The 13640-nt window shown below is 46.3% G+C and overlaps 1 protein-coding gene across 1 annotated transcript in view; it reads right to left on the bottom strand.

Annotated features, from left to right (window-relative positions):
• The window catches only part of KLHL3 (kelch like family member 3), a 49069-nt gene that overhangs the window by 15521 nt on the left and 19908 nt on the right, over positions 1 to 13640 (bottom strand). Inside the window, exons 5-8 of the mRNA XM_058815218.1 lie at positions 9638 to 9800; positions 7000 to 7109; positions 2089 to 2205; positions 948 to 1097 (exon numbers count right to left, since the gene is read on the bottom strand). Coding sequence (XP_058671201.1) covers positions 948 to 1097; positions 2089 to 2205; positions 7000 to 7109; positions 9638 to 9800 — 540 coding nt within the window. The remainder of the gene's footprint in view (positions 1 to 947; positions 1098 to 2088; positions 2206 to 6999; positions 7110 to 9637; positions 9801 to 13640) is intronic.

Genomic DNA, 13640 nt, shown 5'->3' on the forward strand with positions numbered 1-13640 from the left:
TGCTATAAAAGATGTTGAGAACCTCTGAACTCACTGATTTGCTGTTCCTTTTATCCTTAACTACTTTAGTCCTTGAACAAGGGCCATGAGGGTCAGCCCTCCATGATAGCCCCAAAGCTGTGCTCTACCAACTTCATCTCAGCCACAGCAGGCAGATAGGACACTGACACACACTGCCACATGCTGCAAAACCATGACTTCTCAAAGGACAGTCCAGTATCCAAACATCAGAAACAGCACAGATCTCACAGACCATCCCACAAAGCAACCTCATTATTGTTTGTGCTTGGAAAAATAACACACTGTGCTTTTGATGTCCTGGAATCTCCAATTGCTTACTAGCACCTTCAGTGGCAGTCTGCTGAGAGACTGTGCCACACTGTGTTTATCTCTGGGGCACAGAGAAAAGCTCCTGTGGTCGTTTTTTTTCTTCACTAATAAAGTGGTGCTGGAGCATCCCACGCCTGCAGGATAAACGTGGGGAGTAACAAGGATTATTTATTCAGTTGCTGCTTTGAGTCCATTGAAATTCACTTCAGACTTCCTGCCCACGGGGCTGGGTGCTGTTTCCTGCTTTCCTGGCTTCTGATTATGGATACAGGAAAGGAAGAGACACCCACTGTGACCTCCTCAGCAGGGCTCCACACGCCCTTACCAGGCAGCAGCACCTCAGGCAGCCCTCCCAGCACTCCAGCAGCCACTTGTGGCCGACAAAACCCTTCAAGAGCAGAGACACTCCTTCCCCTAAGGGCTTATCTAAGCTTATTCAACTTAATTATGTCTCCTTGCTGGGCACAGGCAGTGCCAGAAGAGGGAGTAAAACACTTCCAAGCACAACCACTGAGTCAGTAAAGAGTAACTCAGCAAGTTGTGGATCTCCTGTCAAAGGACTGAAAATGGCACCAGGCACAGGGGTGAGGTGACACCAAGTGACAAGCTCAGCTTACCTTTGGCAAGCTAACAGGGGTCCTTGGCTTTGTCCTGGGATTCTTTATTAGTTGCCTTTGATCCAGAGGAAGCAAATGATATTTCATGGCTTCAATAAGGAAATCTTTACAGGTGTTGTTATTCTTGATTAAAGCTTCTTCTTCGACTGTCTGAGAACATGCACACACAACAAAGATCATTTACACTGGCACAGGTCACAGGGAGCTTTGGGGAAAGAACATGTAACCTGGAATTTCCCTTCAAATGTACCAACATTAAAAAAAAATTCAGGAGACAAATACAGATTTCTAGCTCCTCCCAAAGAAGCACATGCAGTAACATCCAAGTTTCTCACTTTTTCCCAAGATCACTCACAAGAAGTGAGTATTTTCTCACCCTCTGCCAAACACTTGATGCACTTGACTCACCAGGAGTCTGGATACAAAGTGATTTCTTTTATCTGAGTCAGAATTTTTAAGGAGAGGCAGTATCTTTTATTCCATTAGAAGATACAGATGAAAGAAAAGCAAAACCATGATGGATTCGTCTTGTGAATACCAATTTTATACCAATTGTATTGATTTTTTTTTAGATGTATGATAAAAGCATCATAGGCTAAGAGCCCAAATGCCAACCCCTTCTTTGGGAATTCTCAGCTCATTATGTAGGCCCAGATGCCAGGAATTCATTTATGAAGAGCAATCTCCAAGTCAGACTGAGTCAGAGAGTGCCTCCCCTGCCAGCCACACAGACCCATATGCATGCACAGCACACATCTCAAACCAAACTTATCACACATTATGTGTTTCCATTATGATGTTTTGCCTGTGCATGACAGAAAAAAGCTGCACGAGCTTGTAACACCACCACTTGAGTATTTTCAGGGTGAAAAATCACAAGATATTCACTTATCAATGTTTCCCCTTGAGGGACAGCAGCTCTGCTCTCAGCAGTGCCTGGCAGAGCACAAGTCCCATTTTCAAGAAGGTTTTTGAAGCACACATTGATTTCAGAGTCCACTCAGTTGTTTGCTTTTATTCTTCTGTTTACAGACTCAGCAACAGACCAAATTACCCATCTCAGACACAAACAGCCCAGCCACTGATTAAGGAGCAGCCAGCAGCTTAAGTGCAAGCATTGATGTCTTCTTTGCAGACTGACCTGTACCAGGTAATCCCTGGGCAAGAGGGGCAGGCGAACGTGCTCCATCAGCTTAGCCATGTGCTCCAAGCGAGATTCCTTCTCATAATTGATCCAAGAGATAACTGCTTCAAACACCTGCACAGATAAATACAATTAAACGGGGAAGAGACAGCTTCCTTGCAGAGTCACCCACCCAAAATCAGCAGCACAGTGATTTTAGAGCATCAGAGGAAGGGGGGGGCAAGATCTCTATCAAACAGATGAAAAAGCTGTGGCTGCACAGAGCACAAGCAGCACTGTAGCAAAGAGCTGAGCTGACCATGCATGTTAACAAGCAGCCTCACATCTAGATGTGCTGTATCACTCCCAGAGCTAAGTGCATGTCCAGAACAATCATATACCTCTTGGACATGAGCACTGGAAGGCAGCCAGGAAACTTAATGAGCCTGCTGACATTTGCACTGGACATTATTCATGAAATCAGCCACAACAATTACTCCTGATAACAGAGATCTCCCTCCTCCAGGAGCCTGGCCACACAGTAAAGTCACTACACTCATATTTAATCACTGCAGCAGTTCCACCAGCCCCCAGAAAGCAAAAAGTCTTGAGGACAAGTTCCCCACACACACAGGGCAAGCCCTGCCTGCAGCCATGGGGCCTCTGCACTGCCTGCATTTCCCTGCTAAAAATACTCAGATATTCCAGCTGGGGAACAAGGGCACACTGGGCTTCTGGTCTGAACCAAAATCTAGTTTTACTTCCAGATCCAGCTGGTTGAGATAAGCATCCAGAGCTGGAGCCCGTGACAAAGTGCTCACAAACAGCCCCATGGGCAGAGCCCTGGCCCAGGAGAAGCCTCCTATGTGGGCTCCTGGATGAATATGCATGTGCTTATGTAACTGGGAGCCTCTCTCACAAAAGAAAGGCCTAAAAATGTCACCAGCAGTGGGAAAGGCTTCCTGAAACAGCCAGCAAGGCAGGAAGAGGGGCTGATGCAGTCTCGGATGCTGCACAGCAGGATCTGGATCACTGCAGTGGAGCATCCCCACAGAGATAGAATTAAATTCTGACACATAAACCACATCTACAGGCACCACTGCCCAAGCCCTCTCACTGCCCAGTCACTCGGGGGCTGAGCAGAGACTCCATCTGTCCATGCTTCCCCCAAAGGCATCCCTGGCCCATCCTCCAGCATGCCAGGCAAGCACCCTTGGTTTCAGCTTCCTTCCAGGGTCACCAAATGGTCAGGCCAATTTGCACAGATAATTATTTCTTTCTTTCCATCCCGCCCATCACTCCCCAAGAGACCATTTTGTTTGGTCCAAGGTCACTAATTTGACAAAATCAACCAAAAATGAGGGCACCATCTTTCAGTCCCCAATTGTTGCTGGTAAATGTACTTGCAGGGGGCCTTGGCAGACACATCCTGCCATGAAGGAGATGCAGAGCAGAAAGGGGTTTCTTCCTCTTAGGCTAAGCTATATACTTTTAAAATGCAGTAAAGCACCAGCCTCATTTCCTGTGCCAACAAAGTTCCTGCTGAACTGCTTGGAATTCAGGACACTGCAATGAGGATTTAAGCAACCCAACAGGGAGCGGTGTAATCAAACCACAGCAAATGCTGAGGAGAATAAATACTGTAGAGACTTTCAGTACTTTAAAATTAAAATAAATAAGCAAACAAACATTTCAACTTTGGCTATGAGGCCTTTAAAGTAGAAACTGGGTTGTTGTGAGATTTTTTTTAATTGCAAATGAATGTGGAAGGAGGATAAAGCAAATGTTTAGCCGACAAACAGGCTTTTCATTAACCTCTTCTGCACAAAGAGAGTGTGCAGAAAGTTCTGAGCTGCAGAATGGGTTACAAGGCTGAGGCATACCCAGCTACAGGTCAGGAGGACAGTGAGCAAGTGTAAAGGAAGGTGAGGCAAGTGTGCACCAGGAATGTGCACCAGGAATAAGCTGCTTCCTCGGTGCTGGCGTCCACTCCTGAGTCAGGCAAGCACTGATGCTTCCCTGCTGTGCCTACTCTAAAAATAACTATTTAAAAAAAAAATTCATATTCTGGCACCATCCATTGGCTCTGATTCCTAATTTCAGAGAAGGGAAAAAGGCTTTAATCCAAGACAGCAATATCTCTATTTAAAGGCCACATCTGTTTGCAGTCCTGCCGCGCCCGCTGCAGACCCCGAGCAGCTGCTGCCGCTCCCCCGGGACCCTGCAGCCATGCAGGACCTGCTGCCAGGCTGGGATGGGCACAGCAGCTGCCCACACAGCTTGATTTAGAGCTGGGGCACGGGCTGAAGTGGCAGCTGGCACCTGCCTGGCTGCAGGAGCAGTCCCGAGCTTGGGAGAAGTAAATTTCCCACTCTGTGGAGGAGAAGGGTAAAAGCCTGGAATATCCCCTCTCTGCATGCTGCCTAAAGAAAGAGCAAGCCCAGATGTTTTCCCAGTCTCTTCAGCCAAAAATCCATTTGTTAGAGACTCCCAAGAGTGAGGGCCAAACCTTGCATCAGCTTCTGCTGCATGTCAGCAGCATGAGGCAATGAATCAATTACCAGACTCTGCGTAGAATCCCCAATCCAAAAAATCCCAACCCTCTAAAAAATTTCTTTAGCCACTGTTCTGAGTTGGCAGGAGACCATTGTCAAGTCCCTCCACTTCATACATCTTTAGTAAATAACAAATAATTATTATTTTTATATGTTTTTTTTTAGCTTGCAAACAGTAAAATGAGCCAATTGGGTCAGAAAACATTAATAAAACTGTCTTCCAGGTACTGTACTGGCTACAGCAAAAAGAGCAAGCAGGGACAGCAAACCTCTGCCCTTTTCTTAAAAGGCTTGTGTAACTCCAGAGGTTGGTACAACAAGAGTGACAGAAGAGAAAGGAGATGAGTGATGAGAAAATGCTGTCACCACTTGACAATTAAAATAGATTTCTGTGCTAGCAGAGAATTTTTGTCCTCCTGATGGCCTAGGGGTATAAATAAACCAAAATTGGTGAAGATAAGGATATATTTTATTAGGCCAGTTGGTATTAGTTGTGGGGTGGCAGAGGAAGGGGAGAACACACAAATTTCTGAGGCATTCCAAGGGCAATTCTCCCTCCCTGATCCTGGCAGGACTTGGATCCAACACTTCCCATTGATCCAGGGATGGCAATGCTCTGGTATGAGACACAGCAAGGAGAGGAACAAGAAAACTCCTTGTGAAATCTGGCTGTGACAATTAAGCTGCCAGATTTCTGAAATATTTTGAACATGCATACACAGAGATATACATGTGTATGTATAGACTGGTATCCACACATATAGACTTTTATATAATATATAACTGAAACATTAGCAGATAGGAAGAATAAAAGTGAGGAAAATGGCTTGTCTGTCATGAAGTTAACATGAAACAGCAGCCTCCAAGTCTGTCCTCAATTTCCAGCACTTCTTTGAACTCCAGCACATTTCATGTTTATGTTCCATTCTCATTTTCTGCCTCTCTCCTGTTATTCAGATCTGTTGTTTTGAACGCGCAGCTTATGCTTACATTTCCTTCCACTGCCTTGCATTCTCAACAATCTTTTCTTTTACAAGTTCTTTTACAGTCAGCTAAAGAAATACTGGGTTTGATTGTGTAAAGCTCAGATGAGGGAAGGAGCATTTTGATTCCCCTGGGCACAAGGCCAATAAAAGCTTTTGAACAATGCTGCACAGGGCTGGAAAAAATTGGTTACTAAACTTGCACTTCCCTTTGCAGGCTGCCGTGCTCAGGCAGAGGGATTGGGCTGTGAGTTTGTGCCATTTGCTGTTTCCCTTGCTGGCCCTGCCCCAGGGGCACCTCGCAGCCCCACGCCTCTGGAGCCTCTGGGTTTGCTGGCTCAGGATCAGCAGGCAGCACCCCTGAGGCCACACCTCACATGCAGCAGGATTTCTGCAGAGTTTCACAGCCCCTCTGGGCCCAAGAGCACTCGTGTGTCTGCAGCCCAGAGGGGCTGAGCAGGAGCAGAGCACCCATGAGGATGTGCAGCACCACCACACCCAGGCCCAGCCCCAGCCCACCCAAATGCAGGCATTCATTAGGAGCCCTCAAATTACAAACCACACAACCCCCCAGCTCTTCTGTAGCCTCTCACAAGTGACCATTTACATTTAGGAACATGGTTTAGTGGTGGACCTGGCAGTGCTGTGTTAGTGGTTGGACTCAATGATCTCAAATGTCTTTTCCAACCTTACTGATTCTGTGACTTTACAATCTCCCCACAGTGACAATCTGGAGATGAGCTGAAGGACTGGAGGCACGTGCCTGTCCCCAGAACCTGCAGCAGGCCACAAGAAACTCGGAGCAGAGAATGGGGCTGAGCTCACCAAGCACCACAAACCCTGCTCACCCTCCTCCCCAGGAGCCCAGACTACACAAGATGTGCTGAACGTTTCAACCACAAAAACAGTATCAACCAGGCCTTTCTCCCCTTTTTTAATAAAAACACTGAAGATACTAGAAAAATATTTCCTTCCTTCCTTTTGGTTCTGGGCTTCCTTTTGTTTTTCTAGCCAACATGTAACAGAAACCAATATTCCTCCCCCGCCTAATGAAATTCACTTTTTTTTTTGAGGTTTTACAGCAGGTATTAAATGCTTTACACAACAGCAGACGGGAGTTTCCTAGTTTTCCAGAGAAGGAAAGTAGTTGGTTCTGAGCCCCAGGGCTTTGAGCTTGATATGGATCTGAGGGTCATAACTTCCTGCAAGAACAACCAAGTGAAGGTCATTTTTATGTGCTTTTAGGATTCACATTATTTTAATTTTCCTTTCCACATGACCTCTGTTGGAGAATGGCCCCAAAGGAGCATATCATGATAACAGTTCCTGGTGTAAGATCTAGAAACATTCCAGCATTCTCACATCCACTCTTGCTATACAATTTACTGTACCTTTTCTTCAGAGGAGACTGTGAGCTTGTCACTTGATATTAAACTGCAAACCTGGTCCAGACTAAGGCTAAGAAATTCTTCTCCTAGCATCACCTCAGGGAAATGCTGCTCTGTTCAACAAACGAAAAGGGGGAACAGAAAATTATAATGAAATCCAAGTTTTCAGCACGTGGCAGGAGCATTCAGACCCACAGCAGCTGTGAGTGCAGCACAGACACAAACCAGCCCCAGAGCAGCATAGAGAAACCTGATGTTATTCCAAGCAGCACCAGCCCCATGAAATGCTTTCATAAATGCTGCTAAACTTTCTGAAAAGCCACTGAGAATATTCCAGAGGCAGACACAGTTAGAAGTGGCAATTGAGACAAGGGCCAATGTCCACAGTAGTGAATAACCTGGCCACCAGAGCATCCACCTTCCCAGTAGTTTTCCCCTTTCCACTTAATTATACAAATTTCTATTTCTCCCTTTTTTACCTCCAGATCCCTCCATACTGTAACTCTGGGAGCCACTTGGAAACAAAAAGCATTAATATAACCCCAATCTGGAAGAATAATGACTGAGCATCATCAAATCTGTCAAGCTTTGATATCTAGCCAAAAGGCACACAAAATAATCACTTCCTAAAAAATAATTTCTAGGTCAAATATGTCATTAGCCAGCTGCAGCAATTTTAGTTTTGCAAGAATTTCTTACATATACTGCCAATTTAATCTCACCTGTCACTTGCTAAGCCCCGTTTATCTTTGGCTGAATTACAGAAACATGAATCTCAGACACTTTATCTGAAGCAGCTTCTTTCAAGTTCTAATTCTGTAGCTTTGAGAAGCTCAGACTCCTGTATCCAAAAAGCTCTCTCTGCAGCAAAATCTGCCTCGAGTTCTCACATCTGCAAAGTGCTTTTCCTGACAAAAAGCAGCTCCACAGGGACATGAGGTAGCATAACTTGCAGAGAGGAGATTTTTGGAGCCCCCCTCACCAAAGCTGCTGCTGCAGAGTTGGACCCTGGACTTGGACTCCCCAGTGCCAGACCCTCCTTGCTCTACTGAGGACAAAACCCCACAGCTAAGGCAAAGGCTCTGATTAGAAATAGCAGCATGTGGATAAAATTTAATACTGGAAATATACATATGATCTAATGAACTCTTTAGGCCTTAAATATTTAAGAGGCAGGAAACACTCCCCACACAATAAGCTGGATGCACTCTGACTTCTGGGCCAAATCTGATATTCATTCATTCTGGACTTGCATCTGGCAGCAGAAAGGTATTTGATCTCTCATTATTAGTTGGAAGCAGGGAAGAACATTTACTGATTTTAATAAAGGAACTGGTGCCTGCATCAAGAAGGCTCCTTCACCTACTAAAGTTATCCATTGGCCAGAACTGAGCATTTCTCAAGTAACTGAGCTCATGAATGCATGGACTCTTGAGCTTGGGGACTTCTGTCTTGGTTTAAGGCTGTTACATAAACAACATAGTGAAAAGAATTTTAATGGCATTTTTATTAATGGAGTTCCATTAACATTACATGGGCTGCTGTACTAACTGGGACCTATGAAGGCCAATAAAACAACAAAGCAGACCTTCTAATTGCCAAACAACCAAATAAATATACAGTGAATGCACTGCTTGTTGGGTTAAAGATTAAACAGGGCCTGGAAACAAGGATAATGAGATATTACAAGCAAGCTTTTATACAATTAACCATTCCTTCCAGGGTACCTTTTTCTCCAGGGGATAATACAGCCAGAGCAGCTGAAAAGGTTTTAGTTTTATTTGCAGGAGAATAGGGGAGGACTCAGTGGATACATTTTTATTCCACTGAGCCTACTTATGGTCCAATTAAGGGCAAAACCGTTAAAAAGGAAAATGTTGCAGGACAGAGCAGGTGCTCTGGGAAAGAGCAGGTGTATGTGTCCCTATACAAATTATCAGAAAACAGAAAAACAAACTGGGAGAAAACTATCAGCTTCTCCCAAGCAGAGGTCAAGGGCAACTCTGCTGGAGGAGACTGGAAAGTGCTGGACAAATCAGAGCTTGGGGCTGGCTGAAAAAAAGCTTTACATTAATGATGTAGAGGAGAAATGCTGAAAGCCATTGCCTGCACCTGCTTATTGCAACCAAACACATCCACTCCCAGAGAAACAGGAGCCTATCTGTGCTCCCTTGGGGTAAGGGGCCATTGCTGCACAGATCAGAGCCTCAGGCTGCATGGCAATTTCAGCTGAGTGTTCCAGCTCCCACCCCAGGATTTGACTTTGCCCATTGCTGTTTATTCCCACAGTGGAAACGCCCAGCAGTGCCTGCTGCTCTCCCAGGGCAGGGAACCAGCACCAACACTGAGCTGCTCGACAGGCACACCAAGGGCTTGCTAGCACCACACTCAGGAACTGTTTTGTGAGCTGAGATCCAGAGGATCAAACCTTTTTACCTCCTAAACTCCTCCTTCTTTACCTCCCCTGTGACCAAACCGCATTTCACAACTCGCAGCACCGCTGAACTAAACAAATCATTCCCTTCCTGTTGCAACACCAGAAACGTGAAGGGCCCAAGCAGGACATGCTGAGCCCCAAGCTGCAGTGCCTGGGGCAGGCTGAGCTGCACAGACCCCCTGTCTCTCCCCCGTGTGCCCTGACCTGCGTAGGCGTTGGCCTGCTGCAGCAGCTCGCTGCAGGCGTGCACGTCGGCAAAGGCGCGGATGCCAAGGCAGTTGGTGGGGTGCAGCTGGGACTGCAGGAAGTCACAGCAGTTCTTTCTGACGTCCATCAGTTGCAGTAAACTGGCAGCTGGCAGCAAAACCTGCGAAGGCACGAGAGGGGAATGAAAGTGAGCAGTGAGGGGTGGTTCACAGCCTGCACAGATCGGAGGCAATTCCCTTCCAGACAGGGACACGTCCCTGTGGGGTTATCAGAGGGAAGGTTCAAGTCTTGGCTTTACCCATATGCAGAAGATCCCTGTTCATGCTCTGAGACATGAAAACAGCTATCCTACACTGGGCTATAAGTGGAACTCTTCTCACAGCTTCTCCCAGCTTCTCCCCACAAGACCTCAAGGCAAAGTGAGGACAAGGTAGAAGCAACTGCAGATGCTCCTGAATTTCTGGCTTTGCTGCAGGTAGGTCCTGCACAAAGATTTATTTTTTTTTTCACCCAAAGGGCTTTATATTATTTATAAGCCAGATTTGTATTATTTGCTGCCACCAGATTCAAAGCCCATAGCAGCCAAGCAGTCCTCAAAATCCTGGACTTGGTTACTTCCAACAAAAGCTTATTGCTTGTGAGGAGAGTGCCCAAGCAGTCATGTAAGAGAGGGGGCTCCCAGAAGCTCAAGCAGGTTTTGGTGACAGCAAGGCTCTTGGGAAAGACAGGTCCAACTGTTCAAATCAGCAGCTCTCATTTGCACTTACACAAAATCCTGGGGACACTTGTGGATCGTGGCTGCATCTGAAAATGAGGTACTGCTTTGTACCTCCAAAATTAAGCACAGAAAAAAGGAGACAGAAATGGATGATGAATGTGACATCTACTGGGGAAAAAAAAACCACCTTTGAGGCCAATGAGAAGGACAGGAAGTAGAAAACAAAATCCATCAGGACATTACAGCCCGTGACATCAGCTACTTCCTTTCTTATGTCCAACAGCAATTGCAGACATGTCTTACTCCAGCTCTTCCATAGCTCTGGCTGCCTCTCACACGTCCTTCCAACTGGGCATCTGTGCTCACCATCTGAGCACACATTTCCGGACAGTTATTGCCAACTCAAAAAAATAAAGCAGCTGTTAAACAAAACAAATAGGTTAACAGCATTCACCTCCCTGCATCCTGATGGCAGCAAAGGGATAAAGAGGTTCCCTCCCTGTCCCTGCCACCACAGCCCCATTTCACACCAGGGCAGGACACTCATAGCCTGCTCCAGGTCTTTCTAAGGAACTCCTGTGTTCCACTCCAGCCCAGCTGTACAGTGCCTGCCAAGCAGCCACCCCAGCAGGCAACAATAAAGACAGAAGTCAATTAACCCAGGAGCCCGTTTTGGCCCAAGCCTCTTGATGCCAGGAGCAGATTAGTTTGTGGCTTTGATTAAGTCAAGATAGCAGTGCTCTAGGATTTTTAAACCTGGCTGTGAACCACTTTCTTTCTAGCTGAACCATTTCTGAACACCTGAGCTACATAAAGGCTTTGGGTAGCCCAGTCAGCCTCCATGCAAGCCATCTCTGGGTACCGAACAGCCAGAGCCTCCTCTGTGCACCCCCATCCATCCAGGCTGCATCCCTGCCAGTCCAGGTGGGCTCACCACCATCCCCACATGCACCAGCCCCTGGACAAGCCAGTGCTGCTGCCATGGCCTGTGCTGGCTTGAGAAGCAGTGCAGAAGAAGCCTGACACCACTTCAGCCTTCAGAAAGGGGCACTGTCATACAGCACTTCTCAGAAATAGGATATAAAAAGCCTATCAAGAAATGAGGCGATTTTTCTCTTTCTTACTTCCCAGCTGAACGTCTCAACACTCCTCATGTTTTTACCAGGGAAGGCAAAAAGCAAGCAAAGGATTTCCGTGAGAACAAAGTCTGTTTCCTTTAGAAATAACAAGAGGAAATGCCCTGCCTAAACAGGCAGCAGGACCAAACTGCAACCCCATTAATATCCAGGCAAGTCACTCACATGGGTCTGGATTTGGCTCTTAATATCTGCATTCAACAGCCATGAACAATTTTGTGAGACCTGGCTTCTCTACCAGATCTGCCTCCAAATCAAAACCCACTCATTTTTTGAAACTATGCCAAAATTATCAGCTATCACTACTAAGACTGACTGCTTTGCCTAATTTATGTCCAGAGCTTCATCTATGGGTGTGTGTCTAGAGATATTTTTATATATTTATATATACATATAACATCTAGTTCACCAGCTGTGCTCTGCAGACTCCACACAAATTTCAAGTTTAACACAACATTTCCTGGGCAATTACTTCCAGAGACCTTTGATGTCTCTAAACTAGAAACATCTTTCAGCCAAAAGTGCTCTGTATACATAAGGCTCATTCATTAATGCTGGACTGCAGAGGCTGGGGTTAATTCCCTACTGTGACAGAGCCTTACAGGTAGCCTTGGCCAAAAGTTAACTCAACTTACATCATTCCTGCTCTGCAAAACTGGGAAAGGAGCATTTCCCCCAGGCAGGGGATGTATTAAAGCTCATAAGCAGCTTTGACAATTTGACCAAATTGGAGCCAAATAAAAGTGCTGGCTGTAAGCCTCAGCTGCACATCCAGGGCCACAGCTGGGACTGCACATCTGCCCAAACAGGGAGACAGCTCCCAGGCACCTGCCCAGAGAAACAAATGGATTTTGTGCTTGCGAGGCAGGTAAAATGTTCAGTTTTAAACAAGCTGCTCTGAACAGCACAAATAGTGGAGATAAAATGGCATTAGCTTAATGTGGCTTCTGAGTGCAAGGGTGGCAATCAGGCTTTATTACAGCCCAGCTGCTCCCAGGCAGCACATCAGGGCTGATCACTGTGCTTCCACTTAAATGCTCCACCTGAGGTGAAATAGCCCAGACAGAGGAAGGTGTGACAGCATCAGGGAGCCAAGAAACCTTGTCAGGAGCAGGAGATGGACAAAGGATGTAGAGATGAGAGAGAAAACAGGGGAACAACAGGCAACCTCCCTCCTGAGCTGCCTTCTCCAACTTCAGACACACCATGCCTTGGTTAAACAGTGAAACAAAAAAGTGAAGACATGCATCAGGCACAACAGAGTGCTCTGGTGCCACATCCACAAGTTTCTCCTCAGCTTTCTATAAGGCTGAGCCAATTTAAAGTCTTCTATGCGTTTAAGGAAGGGCTCCCAGTCCAGAGGGGTCAGCCCTGCAATGGCCCAGGGACCCTGCACCCCAGGGAGATGCACAGCAAGGAGCTTTGGCTCCAGGGAGGAACAGCCCTGATTTATTGCTGAAAGGTGCTCTGCCCCACCCTGGGCTTGCACTTACTACAGCTGCAGCTTTGGGACTGAACAGGGGGAAGAGAGATGGACTGATCCATTATAAACCCTTTATCATCAAAACTGCCCTTGCCAGAGAACTCTCTTTCCTTGCTCTGAACTCCTAAGTGTGCAGGAAAAGCTGAGGTGCAGAAGCACTTCTGAAACAGGAATATTGCAGCTCCTAGCAAATATTTTTTCCTCTTTTCTTGAGACATTTTTTATGACAATTACTATGCCTGAAAAGCTGACAGGTTCAATATCTACCTCCTCCAGACAGCTGATTTCAGATTTGTTCTCTGTGTGAGCCATATCTCAAACTGTGGCAGTGCACAAGGACACCTCACATGTGGTCCACGGCACATCATTCCTAACAACTTAATTGTGAAACCAGGTTAATCAGGACTTTTTCCAGGGAATCATTACAACCCCAATGATAATGACTTTCTTAATCAGGAGGGTAATTCTCAGGTTGCCCACCAGTAATGAGGTGTCATAGGTAAGGCTGGTTGGGGCACACTGAGGAGTGAATACACTAAGATATTCACTGTCCAGAGCCAGAGGTGCAGGTGTTTTCCCTGCCCAGGACAGGGAGGAGCCTGCTCCCAAATCTCTTCATTCAGCTCTGCTCAAGGACACCATGCAGAGCTTCTCCATCACTGA

This window comes from Ammospiza caudacuta, chromosome 16 (assembly GCF_027887145.1).
Source record: "Ammospiza caudacuta isolate bAmmCau1 chromosome 16, bAmmCau1.pri, whole genome shotgun sequence".
NCBI lineage: Eukaryota > Metazoa > Chordata > Aves > Passeriformes > Passerellidae > Ammospiza > Ammospiza caudacuta.